This window comes from Carassius carassius, chromosome 46 (genome assembly GCF_963082965.1).
Source record: "Carassius carassius chromosome 46, fCarCar2.1, whole genome shotgun sequence".
Taxonomy (NCBI): domain Eukaryota; kingdom Metazoa; phylum Chordata; class Actinopteri; order Cypriniformes; family Cyprinidae; genus Carassius; species Carassius carassius.
The window spans coordinates 16,847,244-16,872,623 of NC_081800.1; the positions used below are offsets into that span (position 1 = coordinate 16,847,244).

Below are 25,380 nucleotides of genomic sequence, written 5' to 3' on the forward strand. Positions count from 1 at the left end.
GGAACCTGACTCGACTCTGGAGGGTCCACTGGACCCTGACTCGACTCTGGAGGGTCCACTGGACCCTGACTCGACTCTGGAGGGTCCACTGGACCCTGACTCGACTCTGGAGGGTCCACTGGACCCTGACTCGACTCTGGAGGGTCCACTGGACCCTGACTCGACTCTGGAGGGTCCACTGGACTCTGACTCGACTCTGGAGGGTCCACTGGAACCTGACTCGACTCTGGAGGGTCCACTGGAACCTGACTCGACTCTGGAGGGTCCACTGGAACCTGACTCGACACTGGAGGGTCCACGAGCACCTGACTCGACACTGGAGGGTCCACGAGCACCTGACTCGACTCTGGAAAGTCCACGAGCACCTGACTCGACTCTGGAAAGTCAACGGGCACCTGCCTCGACTCTGGAAAGTCAACCGGAATCTGACTGGACTCCGGAGGGTCAACTTGAACCTGACTCGACTCTGGATAGTCAACTGGAATTTGAATCAACTCTAGAAGGTCAACAGGAACATTGACTTGACTCTGGAGGAACAACCGGACACTGACTCGACTCTGGAGGGTCAACTGTAACCTGACTTGACTCTGGAGGGTTAATAGGAACCTGACTCGACTCCGGAGGGTCAGCTGTGACTGTCATCCTGTGCAGCGGCGCTGGGCAAGCAGCCATCTTGGGCCATGACTCAGAACAGGCGGCCATCTTGTGCTGCGGTGCTGGGCTGGCGACCATCTTGTGCTGTGGCGCTGGACCGATGACCAATTTGGGCATTGGCGCTGGGTTAGCGGCCATCTTATGCTGTGGCGCTGGACTGGCGGCCATCTTGGGCCATGACTCTGGACGAGCGGCCATCTTGGACCGTGGCTCTGGACCAGTGGCCATCTTGGGCATTAGCGCTGGGTTAGCGGTCATCATGTGCTGTGGTACTGGGCTGGCGACCACCTTGGGTTGTGGCGCTGGACCGGTGGCCATTTTGGGCAGTGGCGCTGGACCGGTGGCCATCCTGGGCTGTGGCTCTGAGCTGGCGGCCATCTTGTCTCGTGACGCTGGGCTGGCGGCCATCTTATGCCACGGCGCTGGGCTGGCGGTCATCCTGGGCAATGGTGCTGAGCTGACGACCACCCCGCCAGAAGAGACAGGAGTGGCTGGGGCATCCCACGGAAGCCGATCCTGCAAGTAGCACACAAATTCCCAGAACTCGAATGCGTCTAAATGAGCCATTTCCTCCTGAGGAACCGGGTCATCCAACCCGCTGTTAAAGTAATCCTTTAGGGCCGTGTCATTATATCCCATGCCCTCAGCCAAGGACCAGAACACCTGTGCCATGGCACCCACCTCATTGCCCTCTTGGCGGAGAACGGTCAGCTTCAAATATTTCGCTCTCCGCTCCATCATCCGGGCTGGGGAACGGGAAACATCAACTGACATACCGCTGGATCTTTGCTGTGACGGAGTCCTTCTGTCACGACCGGTGATACAAGGATACACGGTGAGAGATCCAATTGCAGGTACCTCTTTATTTAAGGGGTAATCCAAAGAGAATAAACAGTCCAGGCAGGGGTCAATACCAGACAAAACCAAACCAAACATAAACAAACAAGGACACAGGGCAAGAGCACGACAAGATGACGGACATGAATTAACAAGGACTCCGTAACACATACTAAGACAGACCGGGTTAAATACACAGGGAGAGACGAACGCTAATTGGAAATTGACAGAGTGTAATGATTGATAACTAGTGACACCTGAGTGCAATGATTTAGGCAGGGACGTGAGGAATGTGATTAATGAAGTGACAGACACCGTGGGAAAGGAGGACATCTAGTGGAAACCCAGGGAACACAACCCAGACACTGTGACAAAAACACAATAGCCCCGGGACGTGGGGCTAACGATTTTGCGAGCCCTGCACCTCAGATCTATCCAGTTTGTGAAAGACTGGTTTCCACACTGGTTTTGTTAAACAAAATAAATTATTATTTTAAAAGATTGACTCAAAAGAATCATCAGTTCACTAATCAGATCATGAACTTGTATTACCGAGCCAAACATGATCTTTTATTGAGCATCTCGAATGAATAAAGACTTCAAGTTCATCTGTAAAGCACATAAAGCTATCGTTTGAGTTAATAAACTTCTATTTCATGCATGATTCGTATGGATCTGCTGACTTAATGCAAACTGTGAGTTCTAGAAGAATGTTTGTGTCTTGATGAGCATGTATCACTCACTAGGAGTCGCTAAATGAACAGCTGCTGTTCTTTTTTTTTTTTTTTTTTTCAACGGAGGACCAGTTGCCCTATTGGTTAAAATCCCCAAACTGTTTACTTAAATATTAAATTAATAAATTACATCAAAACAGGGGCGTTTGCATTATGATGTGGTGGGCTGCTATGGGCCAGAAAGTCCAGGGCAACTTTTTGGTCCCAGTCCGCCCCTGAATGGCGCACCCCTATCCAAAAAGCACAACCAGTTGTATTAATAATGTTATCCTGAGTGTGAAGTGTTACCAGAATTTGTTTTAATTAAGGTGAAAAATAAAAGTTTTGTGTTTAATGTATTTGTGTTGATGTTGAAATGGATTTTAAAGTCGGGAAGTCGTGGCCTAATGGTTAGAGAGTCGGACTCCCAATCGAAAGGTTGTGAGTTTGAGTCCCGGGCCGGCAGGAATTGTGGTTGGGGGGAGTGCATGTACAGTTCTCTCTCCACCTTCAATACCACGACTTAGGTGCCCTTGAGCAAGGCATTGAACCCCCAACTGCTCCCCGGGCGCCGCAGCATAAATGGCTGCCCACTGCTCCGGGTGTGTGCTCACAGTGTGTGTGTGTGTTCACTGCTCTGTGTGTGTGCATTTCGGATGGGTTAAATGCAGAGCACAAATTCTGAGTATGGGTCACCATACTTGGCTGAATGTCACTTCACTTCCACTTCCACTTCACTTCACTAAAACATATGGTATCGAAAAAAGTATCGTTAGGAACCGGTATTGAAACTGAGGTATCGAAATTGGCACCGGATCGAAAGATTTTGAACAATACCCAGCCCTACTTAACGTTCCTCTGTGAAACACATAGGAAAAGATTTTGACAACTTTGCAGGCTGCTCTTTTCCATGAAGTGAGAAAAAAACAAAATGACAGAAAATCAACAAAAGTATCATAAAACTTGTGCTTTATATTTGATTCCATGTGATAGCTTTGAACGAGAAAAAAAACTTAAAGCTATGCCGATATGGATTACTTTTGTGCTTTTGTTGTATGTATTTTCCTGTCCTAAAGTGAGCAGACATTGAGAACTCCTGTGCTGTAGAGCACAGTAGAGTTTCAATTAAATGTTTTTTGGGAATACGCTGGTGAAATGTTATGACTCATCATATTATTCTCTCCATAGTTTTTCAAACCCTTTTCAAAATCAGAAGATAAAAAAACACACAGTGAAACAGAAATAAGCAAGGGGGAAAAGATCCACAGTCTGTGGTTCTAACGTTAATTAACATTTGCCACCATTATTGGTATCCTAATACATGACATTCGGCAGTCACAGTGCTAAAACCCAGTATTTGCTTTGAGTGAGAAAGGCCTGGTCATTAGGAAACCATAGAGCATCTGCTATAACAGGCCTTGATGTGATCCAATACTGAAATGTTATAATTAGCCATGCTATTATGATTACCTTTATCACCACATTCATATAGAGTACAACATCGCACTTATCATTAAATCCTAATTTATGACACCTCCTGCACTGATTAGTCAGGCACGGCGGTCACACCGCTGAGGGCAAAGCTAACGCTAATCTTGAGGTTGACCTGAGGTCAGCCAGAAGTTTTGACTGATCGCTCAGCATGCAAAACAGCTGTTGGCGCAACAGTTTTGAGACTTGTGTTTGTTAGCTTGTCACTTTATGCCAATGTTAGGCTTCTCTAAAATCTAATTTGATTTTAAAAGACTGAAGATCTGAATCATGATAAATAGAATGGTTAGGAATCAGATTCCACTAAACTAGTCCTATTCCTTACATTTCTTTTATTATTTACATAATCTTGTTATAAACCATTGCTTCTTCTGGGGAAAACAAAAGAAGATATTCTGAGAATGTTTCAACTGCTTTTATTCATACAATAAAAGTTGGTGGGGTTCAAAATAACACCGGACTTCACAGACTTTCATTGTATGGACAAAAAAAAAATATTCAAAAGATCTTTTGTGTTGAGTAAAGGACAATTTTCTTTTCTTTTTTTTTCCATTTGAAAACAAGTGCTGCACATGAACTTCATTATTTGCTGCTATAGAAATAAAAAAAAGCTTACATTAAATATTTCTATTGTCATGTAGAGCAAAACAAAAATTATGCAAAATATAATTTAATGGTCCATATAAAATATAAATATATATTGTTGGTCAATAGTTCAAGTTCAAATGTATTTTTATCAATTAACAGAGCTCTCGTGTCGACCCAGCTTTCATTCTGGAGTGCACTGGCTTTTGAGTCCACCGGAAAACAGTGTCTTGTTTAGAAGTACCCAAGAACAAAGCGCATATCTAAGGAAGAGCCAGTTGTGGGATTTTTGATTGTTTGAGGTATCACGGTTTTATTTTTGTTTGAATTTGTTCTTATCACATCTGTGTCTTCCACCAGAGCTGCCACTGGATTGCGGATCTGATGAATCATGGTACGTTTGAAAAAGCGTACAATAAGAGTGTTATTGTAACACATCGTAGTATCATGTAGGGCTGGGCGATATGAGCAAAAATTCATATCCCTGTTTTTTTGGCTCAATTGTGATGTGCGGTATATATATATATATATATATATATATATATATCGTTTTTTTCTACATTTAATTTAGTTGTCCACTCCTGTTCTTATTACACAGCAAGGGTTTGCAGTTGTGAGTCCTGAAAATTTACAGCTATGAGTTCTGTTACAGAATGGGGTTTTCACCCCCGTAAATAACTGTACTGTGTGTGAACATAACCATATTAAGGTCTCAAATACAGCACTGTAATGTATTCTGTTGCTGTGGGAACGTGGCCTACCATTGTTTGAAGCAACTGCATGCCATAATTTTATAGAAATATAAACAAGCTGAAAACACTCTAATTGAAACACTTTTATTGTTTTTCTACAGTATCAAGCCTCAAATGTTACTTCTTTAAATAAAAAAAAAGTACAAATATGGATGGTATTATAATGTCATACTAAAACTAAAATTAAAACAAATGGAAAAACCCTTAAGATAATCTTAAGTATGTAGATAACATAAGTGGAATTTGAACGATTAATTGCTGCTTCGAATGATTACATAATTTTTGCATCCGAAATTGTAATTAGTTGCAGTTATTGGTTTCTCTGCTGGAGTGGAATGAACGTCAGCGCATCTCTAACGCATCTCCAAACAACTCAGGGCATTGTACAAACAGGTTTTCCCCCTGAGCTAGCTACCATACATGCTACAGGGATCTGGCTAAAATTGCTCTTTTCTGTTCACACTATTACAAGTAATAAGTTGACATTTGCAAACAAAAATAAATTTTAGAACAATTTCACAGAGTATAAAGTCGATGTTTATTTTAATCACCATGAATTTGTCTGGAATTTTTCTTAAGTACATTTTCAGGAATCAATAAGGTCTATACATTTAGTGTATCCGGCTATGCATTAGTTAATTTAGCTACAATATACAAGCATGTAACCAGGTCTTGGGCTAAAAATAAAACATTCAGCTTGGTGTCTCTAAAAAAAGGTGTTACATTTATGTCTCTAATTTGCTGGTCTCTTCGTGAGCTTAGTTTAACCACATGGGACAATGTTGGAACAAAAGCCACAGAACAGGTGCTCTCATAGACTGGAGTAACAGAGTACCATTGAAATCGCAGTGTCTGCTGCCTCTCCATATAACAACCAAAAAACTTGCAAACTGTCCCACGCCTGCCAATAAGCCATCAGACCAGGTGACCAAACATATTTTCCATTTAAAAAGTCCCACGGACAGTTTTTTACATTTGGAAGAACAACGTTGAATCATTCACAATTCACATTAACCAAATACTTTTTAAAATAGTTTTGGATGAGCTACAGTATGGCACGCCGCAGGACACAGCAACTCTCCAAAAGTATTCCATGTCAATTACCCAGATCAACACAGCAAAATCAATTAAATACCTTCCCTCCCTGCCATCAGCCCAGAACTTTAAGAGAGCAGCAGTATGGAGCTTTTCACCCACACAGCGGCATGCCATACACATAAAGCCTCTGAGGCTTCCACGACTGAGGGCCATCTCATGAGCCCTGTTGTGAAAAAGGGATTCGTGACTGTGAGTGAGTGAGAGAGTAAAAGAGAGAGAGAAAGAGAAGGAGAAAGAGAGAGAGAACAAGCAAAAGAAAGGCATGCACTGGCTGTCTTTTTTCAGCCCAGCACGTCAGTCCGGCGCTATTTCATTCTGTCGAACCCCAGCCATTCCTGTCACCACATTCTGCACCACACCACCCCATCAGTGTGTATCTTCACAAAGACAGCTATTGTCCCGCTGGTGATCGCCCACTGACCTACTCTCTCTGCACTGCACTGCTGGTCATCTCGGAGGGACACGCAAACAGCACAGCGAGAAGGAGTGTAGGGGTGTGAGAGGAATGGCTGGGTGTGGGGGACAGACAGAATGGAGAAGAGAGAGAGATAAAGGGAATGAACAGGAAATGAGCTTTCTGATGTATAGCGGCATTTGTCAGATTAGCCCGTTCGGCTAAAGGATGGAGAAGAAAAGCTTGTCCCTATCCATACTACAAGTAGTATTCCAGCAACTAACTAGTGTAAACTTTTGTCTAGAATTTACAGCATGAATTTCCTTCAAAACACCAAAACCCTTTAATGCCCCACTCATGTTACAAATTCAGCGTATTAAATAATAATACATTTCATTTTCAAGGCATCTGGTGAACTTTAAATCACCTGCTGTAAATTAAATACCCATTATTATGCATAATCCAAAAGGTCTTAATTTTTTTTTAGATGATTATTATACACTGAGAAAAATTATACACTGTGTTTCCACTCAGAAATTGGCAAATTTCACAAACAACTACAAAAGAAATGGCAAGTAACACACTGAATCAAATTTTGAAGTAGAAAAACTCAATTAGTTTTTTTTTAGTAAAAGGTACTCCAATAATCTTTGGGGTTTTTTAGATTGCAAATTTACATCTGTAAAGTTAATGTGAGATAACTGTAATGAATGTAATCTTTAGCAAAAATCATTCTATTCCATATTGATTCATAATTTAATTCTTTCTAAACAGTATTTAGAACAATTAATTTAGTTTCTAGTGTGTGTGTGTGTGTGTGTTTAGACAAAATAGTATAATTTTATACAATATCGGGGCATAACCTTAAAATAGTGAAAATACTGTCTTATAGTGTTAGCCAGAATTTTTGTCATTTTAAGTAATTCAAATATGCTGACTTGGTGCTCAAGTAACATTTTTTATTATTATCAATGGTGAATTCAGTCTTTTGAATGGTAGCGTGCATATTGTGGAATATTATACCGTTTTTGTAATCAAACTGAATGGTCACTGCATTTGCAAACTACAAGAATATTGAACAACTCCTTCCATCCTCAACCAAAGACTTCAATGTACTTTAAAAACAGAAGATCACAGAGCAAAAATGAAGGCATACTTTGCTTGTTCATTGTGAGAGAGCATTTATATAAGTCACTAAGCAGCTACACAACCAATGGACGTTTGTCCCCCATTGATTGGCCACAGGATTGGAACCTATCCCAAATGTCTATGATGAGAATCTACAAGTACATGCTCTGGGCCATGTTCTGAGTCAATCAGCAGCCATTATCCTAATCCATTTCTATCATGCTGAGTGCCAAGTAGAGAGCCCACAGCCCAGCTGTCTAAGGAGCAAACACACAAAAGCCCAAGCTCACTGAACTAGCATTAACAATGTCAGCCCTAGATCACATCGAATGTGGAGCTGACACAATGGATGCATTTTAGCCCCTGCATAGAAACATTGCATGGTAAATGCATCATATTAACATCAGTGAAGGACAAAGCAAAGTTTCAAAAGGGAAGAGAATTTTGGAAACTAAGATCCATCCACACTGCAGTCTGAAACTGTCATGCCAGGCATTCCTTTAAAAATACTGAAACAAGCAAAGCTTTCAAAAAATAACAAATTATCCACTGAACTCTCTGACTCCAAAGAATTTGGAGATGTGAAAGATTGTGCCTTCATATGATCAGTTACTTGGTGCTTATTCTCCATCACTGTGGAGTTGCAAAATTGGGTGTAAATAATGTGCAATTATTTTCTTCAAAGATTTCTAGTGCTTATACTGATGCAAAAAAAAAATTTAAAATCTATCTTGCTGGAAATTGTGCTGTATATTAAATGAACAATTCACCCAGAATAAATAATCTGATATATTAATTCACCATCATGCTGTGTCAAATTCATATGCTGTTTTTTTTTCTGTTAAACAAACAAATAACAAATTCAATATTTCATATTTGTGTGAAATATTCCTCTTTTAATTTTAAATGTTTCAGAAGTGTAAACATACCTTTCTGGTAAGGAAGAAATCCTCAAGGTTGAGTCTCCATGCCATTATCATATGTATGGTGGACAGCACAGCTCCAGTGATCACAGCTGCTCTCATTCGCACCGGTAGCAGCGTGTAGATGATGTAGATGAAGAACACAGTCCACCATATCCCTTCAGACACACTGGGTGGATCCACCATCAACAAGCCAAACACCTGCACCACGACTAACACCGCCATGAGCAAATAGCTCACAATCCACATGTAGTCCTGGTGGAAGCCGTTTCTGTTACACACCACCATCAAGGCTAAGAACAGGCCCATGGCTACAGAGAGCACCGAAGCAAACGCCACATCTGGTGGACCTTGGACACAGTGGAACGCCAGCATAACCCCGCAAACCACAACCAGGACCCCCATGAGCATCGTAAGAGAGCTCTGGTTGAGCCTGAAGAAGTACCGCTGATACAGTCGCTCGAGCTTGGCCGATTTGAACTTCTTGGACTGAAAAACATGAGCCAGACACAACAAGCAAGTCAAAAAACACCTGTCGGGACCCTTCCTCTCCTCTCCACCATCATCAGGGTCCTCTGCATCTTTCGTTTGCCTCGTCTCAGAATCTTCAAACGCCAGGTCCACGGCTCTCAGACCCACATCACCCTTCCTACCATAATGGTCCTCCTGCCAAACGCAGCGTGTGCTGAAGTTGCTGCTGGTGGCACCCCCTGCTGCACGGGAGTAGTGCGGCGAAGGGGGCTCCATAGACTCGGGGTCCCGTAGACAGCTCATGTAGCATGGGCTGCACAGGGACGAGCCCCTTTTACACCTTGATTTCCTGCCATTGCGCTCACCCCATGCCGTCTTATGGTTGTCCACTCTTGCAGCTTTAAAGCCATTGACCCAAGACATTCTGAATACAAAAAGATGTCCATAAGAAAAACAGAATACCTGCTTAAATATAAGCTAATTATTTTTCATCAAATTAATTAGTCATATCAGCACCAAAGGCTACATTCATGCATGTAAAAAATAAAATGTTATATACACATTACACAATTAAACTTACAACAAATCAACTCTGCAAAATCTTTCCTTAAAAACATAAGAAGGTCATTCTTAAAAACATAACAGAGTTTCTAAAAATATTACTGACACTATAATTGTTGGCCTTCCCACTTATTATCCAAATTTTCTAAACAATACTGAAGCAATTCCCATGCTTTTCCTACTAAATTCTAGAGCCCGACCGATATATCGGCCGATATAAGCTAATTGCATTTAAATCGGCATCGGCATTTATAACGGCCGATGAAACATGAGAAACAGAGTCTCATGCTTCACTCATGTTATGAGTGTTGCATAGTGTGCCCACCAGAGGGAGCGCTGCAGCTCCAGAGTTAACAACAGCGCCAGAAGTCCACTACAGAAGAAAGCGATCAGCCAAGGAGATGAAGGAGATGTAACTTACTGTTTTGACGGTGAGTCTGTCGTTTCGTCATGTGAAATGATTGTAGATTTAGTTCATACCCTGTATATAAAAACTGTGTGGTAGTTCTAGCTAACGGTCCTATCATTATCACTTCTAAATATTCTGTAACATCACTTACAGCCGCTAATGCATTGCTATATTAGATTAGCCACAAAGCTAATACCATGTTTATCAGTGGAAGAGCGCGAACGTTAATAGGAGGTCAAACTATAACGTTAGCGTTTAACTTATTCTTATTCTATTGCGGTGTGTTTCCCACATAATGGCCGTGTAATTGGGCCTTTCACACAGGACGCGGTATGCACGGCGCTTGCCGCTGGGTTCAGCGTTGCCCTTCAGATAGAACGCGATTTGCGCTGCGCTATGGCATAGGCGGAGTTATAAAAACGTTTAGCGGGAGCTCTTTCATAGTCTGTTCCTCCACCTTTCGGTCAGCAGAAAACATGTATCTGTCCAGTTGTAAGAAGCGAGCGATAGTGCTAGTCCTGCTGATGAGAATTAAGAGAGAAGCAAGGAAGAAGAGGCTACCCTCAGGTCCAGAGAACAATTTGGTGAATTCAGGCTGGTTACGTTACTCTAACGGTAATAGCTTCCTTTTTAGCAGGCCCCTTAAATGCTTGCTATTAACTTGTTTGAAGGTGGTTCTTCTCAAAATTGACAGCGGTGTGTTCATGACACTAACGTTAACCATTCAGCTTCTAATTGATTCCGTAATCTTCCGGTAATAGTAGGCAAGACGTGTTCTGTGAGAGCAAATATAGTGTAGTTACAGTAACTACAGTAGGTGCGTCAGAAATGATTAAACCAGAGGGGACATGTAAATAAATGTGAGCTGAACAAGCGCTTTTTTTTTTTTTTTTACATATTGTTTCAAAGCAACTTTACAGACATAACAGGAAAATGTTGAAATAATATTGTTAAATATAAGTAGGTAATACCTATTGCTTGACAAATAAAAAAATATATATATTTCTCATTTTTGCCTATGTAGGAGATCCCAGTTTATTATTATTATAATTCTAATGATGACATGAGTAATGATACATGGTGATATTATTAATACACATGCTTATTCTTTCTCCGTCTCTCTTTCTGCCTACAGATGGCTGAAAAAGGTGAATGCTGTAGCAGCAAAGTGTGGGACTACTTCTGCAAATACTTTAACTTTAGTATTATAATTTATTTACAGTACACACACAGACTGTTAAAACCAGCTTCAACTGGAAGAAAGTAAAAGTGTTAAATGTTTAAAACCAGACTGTTTTTTGATCATTAAAAAATATATACTTTTGATGTGCAATTGTTTAGTCATTGAGACTGTAATCTAAGGCTTTTTTTTTAACATAGTCCATTCTGGAAAATGGTTTATACAGCCCACATACATAGAACAGGCAGATATTTTGCTTTTGAATTTTGTGTAAATGCAGTTTATAGGAAATGGGTCTAATATCCAGATTATTTTTAAAATCAAAATATCGGCTTATAAATCGGCTCTTTTCGAGTTAATATCGGCATCGGCCCCCAAAAATCCATATCGGTCGGGCTCTAAATTCCTACATAACCACAATTTATATCGGTCTATATAATTCATTTCAGCATCAAAGCATAAGTTTTTGATCAAAAGGTTTTGAGAATCATGAGAAGCAGAGTCGGTCAACTGTGTTTAAACTTTTAACTGGTATCGTATTTATACAGTAAAAAAGCTGCCAAGTTGTTTAGCAAGGTCGACTTACCTGTGTGGCGTCCCCTTTGTGTGACGGCACTGCTCTCTTTAGCAAGGCACTGCATTTACTCTAGTGTAGAGAGATAATATTACCAGCATTTTTCTCAGCACAGGGCTTGTCAAGTTCCGCGACACCCACTTAAGCACAGGGTCAACAGAAAATCCTCGAATAGCGCCAAGATCTCTGCATCCCTCAGCCACCTGAGTCTGCTGGTACAATACAAATAGAGCACATGCAGCATGAGTGAAGCGTGAAAATGAAAAAGGCACAAGACAAACATCTCTGAGATTATCAGTGTCTGATTACTGCTAATAACTTTCGCTAATAGCTGTTGATGAATTCCCTGTTGACATTAATGTGTTTATTCATGTTTATGCCTCAACAGGTTAGTAAATACTAGTATTGATTTCAAGCTGTAATAAACCGGTGATTCTGCTTTCTCAGAAATGTTAATTCACATAAAAGCAAATTTTAAAAAGCTGAAAATAAAATAAGAGAAAATACTCTATAGTTAGAATTGACAGATGCTAAAAGCATCCAATCAATCTTACAGTAAATCTATGACTTATTGACTGGCATAAGGGAAAAAAAGAACATCACAAATACAGACATTTGAAAAGATTTAAATTAATCCAACTCCAGTTGCCTAGGATTTGACTTTCAAAGCTAACCACAAAACGTTTAAGACAGGAACATTTTCCCAAAATATAAACAGAGGCCAGTTTCTAGCTTGCTGTCTGACAACAAAGTACTTAAGGCCTGTGTGTCATCATAAGTCAACGCTCTGTAATTCAGATTAAATTGTCCATGCCTCCCCAAATTTGTTCAGATGAGTCACTACTTTACCTCAAGACAGGAGCATTAGTGACTTCAAACGATTTTTTTGAACAACTGTCTGGAAATTAAATAAGACGCAGCCAACTTGAATTCAACTTTGAAATACAGATTTTAACCACAATAACATCAAGAAGTTTCAGCATATAATTCCTCTAAAAATATATTTTTTTAATTCCAAATTTTTTATATATATATATATATATATATATATATATATATATATATATATATATATATATATATATATATATATATATGAACACTTTCTCTGAAACGTGTATTTCTAACCTACAATCTTGCCCGAAAAAAATCATAATAATTTGCTGAATAAAAACATCCATGTGAAAAATAGGCCTACATGTTAAAATTAAACTCCCCGGTAATGTAGAGGCTTGAAAGGAAAAATCTGTATTGTTGATCAGAATCAAACACAGCTATCTAAATAAATTTATGGTAGTCTGTGGGAAACTTGGACTGGTTTTGCCTTCATGGATCCCACTCTAGAGACATTGTGTCTTCACATTCGATTGCAAGCACTAATTTAACTTGGCAAAAAGATTCAACCATTCATTCTGTACTGACATAAGAAAAAAAAAAGATCTATGTCAGGAGAAAGAGCCTTTACTTTAACACTTCACACACACAAAAAGATTCATAGAAAAACATAATGAAATTTGAATTGGTCTATATCTTGAAAGCATAACTCAAAGACTAGACAATCTTGTGACCTATCCAATGCAGTGGTATGATTTAGACACACTACATTTAAATGCTGTCACAGTTGCTAAACAAGTCATCACTATAAACAAACTCTGAAACGTGGAGAATTTGTCTGGTTTCTAGTACACTGCATTATAGAGTCCCTTTGCAGTAAGGTTACAGCTGATGAATGCAAGCTCATCATCCCTGATCGTGAAGAGATTGATCTTAAGAGGCAAACGCAGCTACATGTCCCTACTCTACTGTTAATTCGTTTTTATCAACAAATGCTTCAACTTAACATGTTACCCGAGGTTCTTACCCCGCTGCCGCTACAAGCCACACAACACACTGCAACACAAGCACACATTTCAAGAGTAAGCGAAAGCACATCCATAGGACAAGCAGCAGTACTTACCGAAAGCCCCCATGAATCAGCAGCGCAACGTGCTTCAATAGCGAAATCACGGAGTGGAACTGTCGCTTGTCCGAATGCGCGTGTGTGCACGGCGAGCGAGTGACAGACAGGGCGATGGTTACATTCTCGCGCACGCTGCTGATACAGTCACGTTTGTCTTCATGCTTCTTCACGCGCTGCTACTATCCACTGAAGTCTGGAGTCCCCTAGAGGTGCAGCCTCTCTCTCTTGTATGTGTGTGGCTTTGATGCTGCCTAGAAATGTCTCCACATAGACAGTAAAACCAACTACATTTCTTACATTGTGGTGACCAGCCTAAAGACCACAAGGATAGGCTTAATAAACATGCTAATAGAAATGAAAACGTAGAAGATTTCATAGTAGAGATATTGTTAGACATAAATTATTAGCTAAGTATTTAAAAAAGTATAATATTTAATTGAAAGTCCCCACTATGAAAAACACAGGGTTGTACACTTGCAAGACTGAATTGAGAATTGTAAATCTAGATTTAGAAAAATAGGATTTAACTAAATTGAAATGCAAAGAAAATGTTGCATTTATATGACTGTAATAAGTGTGATTTTAACAACAAAAATGAAACTCTTCTTCTTCCACTTATCCGGGGCCTGGTCGCGAGGGCAGCAGTCTGCAGAGACTCCCAGACTTCCCTCTCCCTAGACACTTCCTCCAGCTCTTCTGGAGGGATACCAAGGCGTTCCCAGGCCAGCCGAGAAACATAGTCCCTCCAGCTTGTCCTTGGTCTTCCCCGGAGCCTCCTCCTGGTGGGACGCACCCGGAACACCTCCCCGGGAAGGCGTTCAGGAGGCATCCGAAACAGATGCCTGAGCCACCACAGCTGGCTCCTCTCGATGGGGAGGAGCAGGCAGCGGAACTACTCTGATCTCTTCCCGAGTGGCCGAGCTCCTCACCGTATCTCTAAGGGCCATAGGTGAGAGTAGGAACGTAGATCACCTGGTAAATCGAAAGCTTTGCCTTGCAGCTCAGCTCCTTCTTTACCACGACAGACAGGTACATTGACCGCATCACTGCAGAAGCTGCACCTATCCACACCTGTCAATTTCCCGCTCCATCCTTCCCTCACTCATGAACAAGAATCCAAGATACTTGAACTCCTCCACTTGAGGCAAGGGCTCTCTACCAACCTGAAGGGGACAAACTACCCTTTTCTGGCTGAGAACCATGGCCTTGGACTTGGAGGAGATGAAAAAAAGCTTGTTTAAAAAAATGTATTTGTCCTGTATATATATATATATATATATATATATACTCACTGGCCACTTTAATTGGTACACCTCGCTAGTACCGGTTTGGACCCCCTTTTGCCTTCAGAACTGCTTTAATTCTTTGTGGCAAAGATTCAATAAGGTGTTGGAAACATTTCTCAGAGATTTTGCACATCCAGGATTAAAAATCCCATTCCACCACATCCCAAAGCTGCTCTATTGGGTTGAGAACTGGTGACTGTGGAGGCCATTTGAGTAAAGTGAACTCATTGTCATGCTCAAGAAACCAGTCTGACATGATATGAGCTTTTTTAGCATTATCCTATAGCCAATTAATTAGCCAATTAAATTAGCCAATTAAATTAGCCAATTAAACCTTTGTAATTTATATAGTACTAGACACATTTTTTAAATAGGCCTACATAGGCCTACACTTTATTGGCTGAATAACTGGCATGAAGATGATACACGAGCTCAGTCTGCACGTAGAGATGGAGGCGGCGAAGAAGACTGCATGGGGAGCAACAGCGCTGTTTTTGGTAAAACATGATTTTGACAACTTCATTAAGTTTTGTTTTATAGAAAACTTTTTTTAAAAGATTTTCGTTTTGCATAAATTGTATCTTAATTTTGATCAATGTTGTATCAATCAGTAGCCCGTATTTAATAGCCTAAATAAGAAGCAAATATATAGCCTAGTAGACAATGTAATAAGGCGCCGGCAGGATCACTTGCATTGCATGTGAACTAAACTCAGCGTGTGCCTCAGATTTGAGAAATATAGGCTATATATTACAGAAAGCTTGAAATGTCTTCTTTTAAACGAAAATATTAAAACCAATATAAATGGGCTACTCTCGGATGATGTAATCCATATGAAATGTGCATTTCTCTCTGGGGTTCATCTTTGCAGCGACACAGAAAACACCAGTTTATTACTAAACAATAAAATGACTCCTTGCTTATTTTCGAACCAGCAGGCCATTCTGGGTTGAGCGAGACCCCACGGAATGAGCGAGCGGATCGGGATATCCAGAAATGCGCTCTCGGCTCACGAGCTCGGATCGGAATAAACCCGAGCCTCAATGTCTGCTGACCTTGCAGAAACATACAAATAGACATAGCCAGACTAGACTATTTTAGTACAAATTTTGAGCTTACTGACGATTTCCTCTGTTTACTGTTCTTAGCAGCGGCACCCAGTGTGGTCTTCTGCTGCTGTAGCTCATCTGCTTCAGGGTTCGATGTGTTGTGTGTTCAGAGATAGTATTCTGCATACCTTGGTTGTAACGAGAGGTTATTTGAGTTAGTGTTGCCTTTCTATCATCTCTAACCAGTCTGTCCATTCTCCTCTGACCTCTGACATCAACAAAGCATTTTCTTCCGCTCACTGGATATTTTTGGACCATTCTCTGTAAACCCTGGAGATGGTTGTGCGTGAAAACTGTAGATCAGCAGTTTTTGAAGTACTCAGAGCAGTCCGTCTGGCACCAACAACCATTCCACGTTCAAAGTCACTTAAATTCCCTTTCTTCCCTATTCTGATGCTTGGTTTGAACTTCAGCAAGTCATCTTCACCACATCTAGATGCCTAAATGCATTGAGTTGCTGCCATGTGATTGGCTGATTAGCAATTAGTGTTACCAAGCAACTGAACAGGTGTACCTAGTGGCTGGTGAGTGTACATACATACATACATACATACACATACATACAGTATATATGCTCTCATCACATTCAATAAATTAGTTTTTAGTTTTATGAACCAGCAGGGAAAGACTTAATTTCCCAGAATGTCATTACTGTGTTTATTTATTTTAATCTTTTGAGGTGTGAATTGTTTTTGAGAGAAATTACTTAAATTCATAATTTTTGTCCAGTCCTATATATATATATATATATATATATATATATATATATATCATTAGGCCAACTGAGGTGCTCATAACTAGTTGAAAAGTTCATAAATCAGTCAAAATATGTTTTGTCTCAAATCTAATATGTCAACAGGTTTCTGGTTTCTTTAGGTTGGGGTTTAGAGGTATTCAGTATAGTAAACCAGTCAAATAAATAAATAAACATTGCGTCTATAGGAGGTCATCACAGCTTATAAGTTAGTTTTCTTCTGTATGTGTTTGTGCTAAAACAGGTGAAGGAATATCATACATAAAGGAACATGAAAATGTTTCACACACTTACCCTGCTGACACTAAAGATCTTTAATTGTTCTATGTTGTGTAAACACACACTACCATAGCCACAAGTTTGAACACACATGACTGACTTCATGGTTCTCATAAAGAAATAAATGTAGGATATCATTTTGTTTGCAAATGAATTGTTCACAAATGTATTATATTAAATAAAATATGAAATAATAAATATTATTCCTTGTGAAAGAAAAGCAGACAACAAGTGTATAACATATATAGATCTTCATTCAACAATGTTTAAAAGTTGACTGGGGGAAGCCTGGTGTGAGCAAAGCTACAATCTAGGTGAAGGGTGCCTTTGTTTATCAAGCTAAAATCGAAGTAGTTTGGATTTGTTTAACATTGTTCAGCTCACAACATATGTCCCATACTTCCATTATGTTACTATTCTAAAATGTGGAAAATAGTAAAAATAAAGAATGAGTAGGTGTGTCCCAACTGTTGACTGGTAGTGTATGTTTTCCATCAGAATAATAACATAACAGTACATTACAAACAGACTTGTGGCTTCACTAGCATTTAAAGTGGCTGTTCTGGACAGTGTTTTCTCTCTGTTTTGCTTTTTGAATCTCCATTGGGAGGCTTGAATGAGGATTCTATGCTAATAAAAACAAAATATATGTGCTTGTGCGTGTCTATGTGTGTGTGACTGGTTAGTGGACCCACTATGCAAATAAAGCTATATTTGTTCTGCTTAGAAAACACATAACCTTTGAGGTTGGTCTTCTTGTCAGAGCTGTGACTATAGTGTCCTCTGTGGTCATGCTTTAGGGGTTGTATCTGTTTTTACTGAGGCAGATTTCCCACTTTCATATTAACATTATTAATTTACAGTCATAAACTTATTCATCTGAATCAGGCTCATAAACAGATTATAGGAAAATCTAAACAAATTGCATTTTTCCCCCCTGGTTTGACAGAAAAGTGCAGAGATGTCATGACCTTTTGCATTCACAGTAACCAGATGTTGAAAAATATATTTACTTTCCTGATTTTCCTGATTTAAATGAAAACTACCACCTTCTGTGAGAGGGTCTGACCATCCCACAATCACATATACATCTACCAGGCTTCCTACAATCATAGAAAAATTTAATAAATACAGATGATATGTCTAAATATAAACATATAATTTTGTGAATGCAGTCTATATAACATCTAGATTTTGGATTTCAATCATCTCGAATGACTGGAAACATTGATTAATCAAAAGGTGAGGGAACCTTGAAATACCTTTTCTCGAATGTCCTATGATATTACAAGCACAATATCATGAGACAAATTATAATAGTTAGAGACAAAGTCTAAAATGTGTACAGTTTGACACTAAACTATTACTCTAATACTCCACAATATAAGCAAACATACGGCAAAAGTATCTTCCTTTGCATGTTTGAATGCCCTAATACTCCAAACATAATGTCACTCTAAATAAACACTTCGTCCCATAGCAGTAAAGTGCCTGCGCCCCCCAGATCAATAACTCCCCACATCAACCCACACTTTAACTTTCAAATAAACCCTTATCCCACTTTTACAACAAAAGTGAAAATATTTTAAGATATGAACTTTGAGTTAGGAGCGGGGCTTTGGCCTTCAACACCAACTCCCTGTGCTTTATACCTCCGACTCCTTCTTCCAGCACATTTACCAGCTACAAGCCTCTGTTCTGACTCAGTTCTGTCGGAAGTTTTAATTTCCTGTCTTAAATCTTCAGCAGCCCCAAGCAAAGCATGAAACTGGAGGTCAGATGAAAAACTACACTTGTCTTTCTACAGGTTCTATCCGTTACAAAACAAAACATCGTCCTCATCAGCTTTAGAACAGTGTTTTTATGTGTATTTTGTCTCTGTTTCATCAGTAGCCAAGATGATAATTTAACGGATTCCTACAATAAGCTCACATTTTATCAAATACCTCCTCTCACCCATTTGTGCCACTATTAAATAATCAATGCTTGTCTTTTACTGGTGATTCAATTTTTCCAATAATTAATGCCACAATGTGTTGGCATACTACGTTTACAATATTTAATATTTAAAGATGAAAAATCTGCATTTCTATAATATTTAAAGATGATAAATTGGTATTCCACGGGGGCAATGTAGCAAAAAAAAAAATGCAGTTTTATTTAACAGAATTTAAAATGATGTTCAGATAAGAACATGTTCCCAAGCTTTTTGCAAAAAGAGTAAAAGAGACTAAAGAGATTTTTAAATTCACCAGGAGACAAAACCTTTTTTTTTTTCATTTATTATTTATTTATTGTAAATAAATGAAAAACAAATGGCTAATTAATTAAACAAATAATTAGAAAGAAATGGCTAGTAACATTGAATAATACATAGATTTTATTTTTATTTTTTTATTTTTTATTTTTTTCAGTCTACTGCCATCTAGGGTTTATAAAAATGCAATAGCTTTTCATTTACTAAATATGACGAACTTCACTATATTCTTTATAGTTCACTCCTTTCAAGTTAAACATGTAGTGTGTTTTATACATAGGTAGGATTTGATTAATTTAACTGATTTATTTGCTTCATGATTTGATTCAGTGTTTGCAAATTTGATTTTAGTTCTCCCACAAGTTTCATGAAGCCTTTCTTCGAAGTAAATAAGAGTACAGAGTTTGAGGTTACAGCAATTACTGATTCAAATAAATAAATTACATGGCTTTCCATTTATCTAATCTAATAATTAATGTAAATAGTTTTCGTCATGTTAATTGCACATTTGCAGTGTTTCAAAATGTTCTCCAGAGGGCAGCATTAAATAATAATTTTCCCTGGCTTCATGAAAAATCCATTCTAGCTGAAACATAATGTTCCAAATGCACATACTGTAATTCTCATCTATGATGTTTTAGGGACATGACATTCTGTGCATACAGTATGACGTAATAATAAGTGTTTTTGGTTTGTTAGTTTTATTGTCTTACAAGTCCATCTGAAAATTGGTAAGAGGAAAAGAGTGTGTATGTGTAAGAAGTCTTTTGTCTTTTCAACATTGATATAACCTCCTTCAAAAGTCATAGACAGCAAAATAGACAGCACTGCAAGTCCTGTTCCCATCCAAAGTGCCAGATCAGTGAAAAACGAGAGGAGTTCCAGTATCCTTGTGCATGCACAACCAAAAATACCGACTCTCTCTGTCACTAGAGCATCATGGGAAACAGACTGGAAGATGTACATTTTTGCTCTTTGTTCTTTTGTAGCTATATTTCCTCCTGGGACCCAGGCACAGACTTTTGTCCTCTGTAGAGGACATTATATTTTTGTGAATTTTTCTGAGACTTTACATGGCACAGTTTTATGTTTTGTTCAGAGCACATTTAGGGCTTTTTAGAGAAATCAAACGTTTGGAGGTTTGATCATAAACACTCCCTCTCCTAGGTATTTAATAACTGATATTGACAGAATGATCAAATATAGCACTCTTGGGGAAATTATGATTTAAATCTGGCTAATTTTCAAACTGTTTCTGTCAGAAATCAGAATCAGAATATGACTTTTTGTTATGAAAAGGGGAAGTAATTTTCATACATGTCTTCTGTAGAAGACACCGGGATAAACATCATGTTAATCAGGCATTTGCAGAAGACACAAGTCAATAGGGAAAAAAATATATACAGATCAATATCCTTATGAAATATGAGATATTCTTATGAAAATGATGTCAAGTTATTACTCCTATTATTACACTTATTTTTTTTTTCATTATGGTTTGGCCCAAGAACAAATTATATATGCAACATATTGGACATTTTACATACATATATTGAATATTCTAAAGTACAGTAGTATATCAAATTATTATGTTATATTTTTCATAAAATAGTTGAGAATCATCTTTTTACAAAGTCTGGCTAAAAATAGCCTGAAACCTTAAAACCGATTGGAGAATGAAAAATAAAACATTGTTTTGCCTATACATGCCTTTTAATGTATATTTATTTATTTGCATAACTCTGCCCTGTCATCCTCTACGAAGGACATAGAATAAAATATGAATAAAATATATAAATATTTATAAATAATATAAATGTACTCACCCTTAGGCCATACAAAATGAATGAGTTGTTGAATATATCTCTTCATCAGTATATTTGGAGAAATTTATGCTTAGATCACTTGCTCACCAACAGATCCTCTGCAGTGAATGGGTGCCGTCAGAATGAGAGTTCAGACATATGATAAAAGCATTACAATAATCCACAAGTAATCCACATGACTCCAGTCCATCAGTTAACATATTGTGAAACAAAAAGCTGCATGTTTGTGAGAAACATATCTATCATTCAGACATTTTTGCTTTCAGATAAAATCCTCCATCCAAAATGTAGCTTTCTCTAGTAAAAAAAAAAGTGGTCCCATCTGAATTAGAAGATTAATATGCAGAGATCAAGCATCGTTTACAAGCAAAAACAGTCCAAAATAGTTCTTAACCAATTTGTCAGTGGATTTTGATGTGAGAGGACAACAGGGGAAGAACTGGAGGGGAAAAACTTTCCACCGGAGGAAGTGTTATTATGAGTTATGGACTATTCCAATGAAGAAACAAACTCATCTACATGTTTGATGGCCTGAAAGTGATACACTTTTACACTTGAATGTCTATGTTATTTGTCAACTATTTGCTTCTCAAACTTTAAAATACAGACATGATGAAAGTATGTTCTAGATAGATAGATGGTGTCCCTGCGCTGCATTGTAAGCTGAACTGGATCAGCTCATACTAGTTCGCACTAACTTTATCTCTCTGACTCCTAAAAGACAACGTGAAAAGTGCTGTTCCATTATTTATGAGGAGTAGGATAATCTAATCCTTCCTTTCACCGGTGCATTGTGTTCGCTGTTGATGAAGAATTCACACGAATCCAATTCATTCAAACCAGTAACAATTAAAATGCAGGTTACCTATGGGCGTTTACTCGGAAAGAATGAATGCTCACAATGCAATAAACCAAGTGAGCGATGCGCCTGGGCTGCTCAAACATGGTGGCTAGCTGCGTGGGTAGAGATAGGCTACAGCCCAGCTGTTTAGCAGTTAAGTTTGGTGATTTTCATTGCTAAAAATCTTATTAAATGTCCATGTCTGTTTTTACAGTGTAACGATATCAACCTTCATATTCATCCGGAAGAAGGAGGCGGGAACCGGCAGACAATCAAAAACATTTTAATGATAACAAAATAAACACAAAACAGCGCACCAGCCCCTCACGGACGACTGGTGCGCATAAAATAAAACCCAAACACAACTAAAATCCCAGGCCTGGTCCTCTCTCGTCCTTCACTGTCGTCGCTCCAGTTTTATATCCTTCCATCTCCTCCATGGGCCTCGAGACCGGTGGGACGAACAGGTGCAGTTCATCTCCAATCACTCCCCCGGCCTCGCTCCCATGTCCCTCGGCCCCGCCCCACTCGTCACATACCCCCATCGCCCCTCGCAGGCCGGGGGGTACTCCCGAGACTGCGCTCTACTCCCCCCCCCCCCTCCCTCCGGGGGGGCCGCTCCCGGGGACCTGCGGGAACCTGGGGGTAGGACAGGCGAGGCGAGAGAAAAGGAGATGGAAGGAGGAGCGACAGAGACGAGAGAGGGGAGAGAGGAAAAAAAAAAAAAAAAAAAAGAATTCCGGTTCCCAGACGCACCGCTGCTCGGCCCTCCACCAGCTGGGTGATCTCCTCCGCGGTGCCTGGCGGTGGCACTGGACGGCCCTCGGCGGACGGCACGACACTCCTCCGCCGCCCGGTGGACGGCGACGGCTCCTCCGGTTTTGGGCAGCCGGCAGGAGTCCCCCGTTCCCTGCTCCTCCCCGTTCCGGCGGAGGCAGCAGGCTCCGGCCACCTGGCGAACGGCGCCGACTCCTCCGCTCCCTCACGGACGGCAGCCGTCTCTCCACATCGTGGGCGGCCGGTAGCGAGCTCGCCCGTCCCCGGCAACTCGCTCCAGTCCACCGCCTCGAGCGTCCATGGCGGCACACTCCTCGCCAGCTCGATGGCACCGCGGATTCACCACAGCGGCGAGGGATCTTCAGCAGCGCGTCCCTCCTTCTCCCGGGTTTCGGCACCACTGTAACGATATCAACCTTCATATTCATCCGGAAGAAGGAGGCGGGAACCGGCAGACAATCAAAAACATTTTAATGATAACAAAATAAACACAAAACAGCGCACCAGCCCCTCACGGACGACTGGTGCGCATAAAATAAAACCCAAACACAACTAAAATCCCAGGCCTGGTCCTCTCTCGTCCTTCACTGTCGTCGCTCCAGTTTTATATCCTTCCATCTCCTCCATGGGCCTCGAGACCGGTGGGACGAACAGGTGCAGTTCATCTCCAATCACTCCCCCGGCCTCGCTCCCATGTCCCTTGGCCCCGCCCCACTCGTCACATACAGATATAAAGGTTTTACTACCTGAAATCTTAGTGGTCTAATTTCTTTTACAATCACTGAAGAAAACAGTTGCCACAACACTTGATTTCAAAAACAGTTAAAAACTAAGCTCTTAAGAGGTTTCATATGCATGCCAGAGGGTTCAACCCAGTGAGCAAGTCCATGGGACAGACAAGGACTGAATGAGCTTAGGGCTGCCAACATCCTGCCAGAAATTTAGCCTTGTCTCTCTCTCTTTCCATTTCTGCTCTGATAGCATTGTGGATTTCAAGCCTCTATTCATGTTTTATTTACATGCACCACTCATATGGAACTCAAACTGATGTGCCCCTTCCTTTGCTTTCCATGCCTGACTGTTCAGAGCAACATGTCCTCATCTATTATGGATCTTAGAACTACTGGACAGTAGAAATTAAAAGTTATATGAGAACCGCCATCTGCTATCCACTGCTTCTTGTTATAGGTCGCTATATTCATTGGATACGTTGATATATATATATATTATATAGGTATATGTTTTATATTGGTATACGTTTTATATAGATATATGCTTCATTATCCCTCCTTATTTAAAAATAGTTTAAAATATTTATATTTTTAATAATTATTACTGATATAGAAAGTAATATTCTTTTTTATTTTTTAATAAATACGTAAACAACTCTGACCTAATAACTAGATTTAAATCAAATACATTTTTCTGCATGTTATTTTTATATTTAATTTATTTATTCACTCATTTTTGTATTTATTGTCCAGGACAATAATGTGACTTTTGGCAACCTACTGTATAAAAACTTAACTGCAGTGCTTGTCTAAATCTTTTTCCAAAGCTGTCTCTGCTAAGAATGTTCTGTGTGTGTGTGTGTGTGTGTGTTTGTTTGTTTGTTACAGTGTATTCCTGAGCTGTTTATTTGTGATTCTTCTGCTTTCTGAGCACTGCTTTGAAGCCAGTGTCTGATCAGAATTGTTCTGCCATGCATTAGTAGGCTCAGCAGCACAGAGAGCATTTAAGACTGCAATAGACCACACATGGGACATGTTCACATATTTGACATAAACACAGAAAAAAAAGACACCTGACAACCCAGCATTCTCTCCCAAACATCAGCACTGTCACTGAATCATACCTGTTTTCAGTAAAAAAAAAATAAAAATAAAATAATAATAATATATAAAAAAAATATTCTAGACAAATTTATTTTAAGAAGAATTGTTAATGATAATAATACTTTTAGGAAAACATTTTTTCTTATCTTGTTGATTTTTCCTCTTAAAAAAAACACAATGTTCGATAAAATTTATGCAAAAATAGCATTACAAAAAACTGGGTTTGAAAAATAAACTTCACTCAAGATGTGAATTGCAAAATGCAAAAAAATGTTTACTTCTAAAGCTAAATAGATAAAAAGTATTATTAAGAAACCTGCTTTTTCAAAGCTGAAGAAACATAATAGGAGTTTTAAATAAAGTTGATTTCAACATAACTTATGTAGAAGGAGAAAAAACACAAATGTCAGATACAGAGCAGGGGTCTTTAACAAGGGGTTGGTCAATTATACTTTTTTTTAAGAATTCTGTATTAATATGTACATTTAATGTAAATGAATATGAATTTACAAATCAAAAGCAATTTAAACATTATAATCTAAATGTATTTTTATGGTCTATCTCTATTCCCCAAGGGGTCCTTGGCCTTAAAAAGGTTGAAGACATATGCTATAGAGCTACAAAATTAATGTGGTGTTGGACATATTTGACTGGTTCATAACTGAATTTTAATTATCCAAAAATAA

At 39.4% G+C, this 25,380-nt stretch overlaps 1 protein-coding gene across 2 annotated transcripts in view; it reads right to left on the reverse strand.

Moving 5' to 3' along the window:
* The window catches only part of LOC132129095 (adenylate cyclase type 6-like), a 41,968-nt gene extending 28,040 nt beyond the window's left edge, over window positions 1–13,928 (reverse strand). Inside the window, exons 1-3 of one of the 2 annotated variants that reach the window (XM_059540542.1) lie at window positions 13,728–13,928; window positions 11,783–11,979; window positions 8,582–9,470 (exon numbers count right to left, since the gene is read on the reverse strand). In XM_059540542.1, the coding sequence (XP_059396525.1) occupies window positions 8,582–9,469 (888 nt within the window). In that variant the 5' untranslated portion in view covers window position 9,470; window positions 11,783–11,979; window positions 13,728–13,928. Of the gene's footprint in view, window positions 1–8,581; window positions 9,471–11,782; window positions 11,983–13,727 lie in introns of both variants that reach the window. The other variant, XM_059540541.1, reaches the window with a different exon arrangement.
* Between the last annotated feature and the right edge of the window lie 11,452 nt (window positions 13,929–25,380).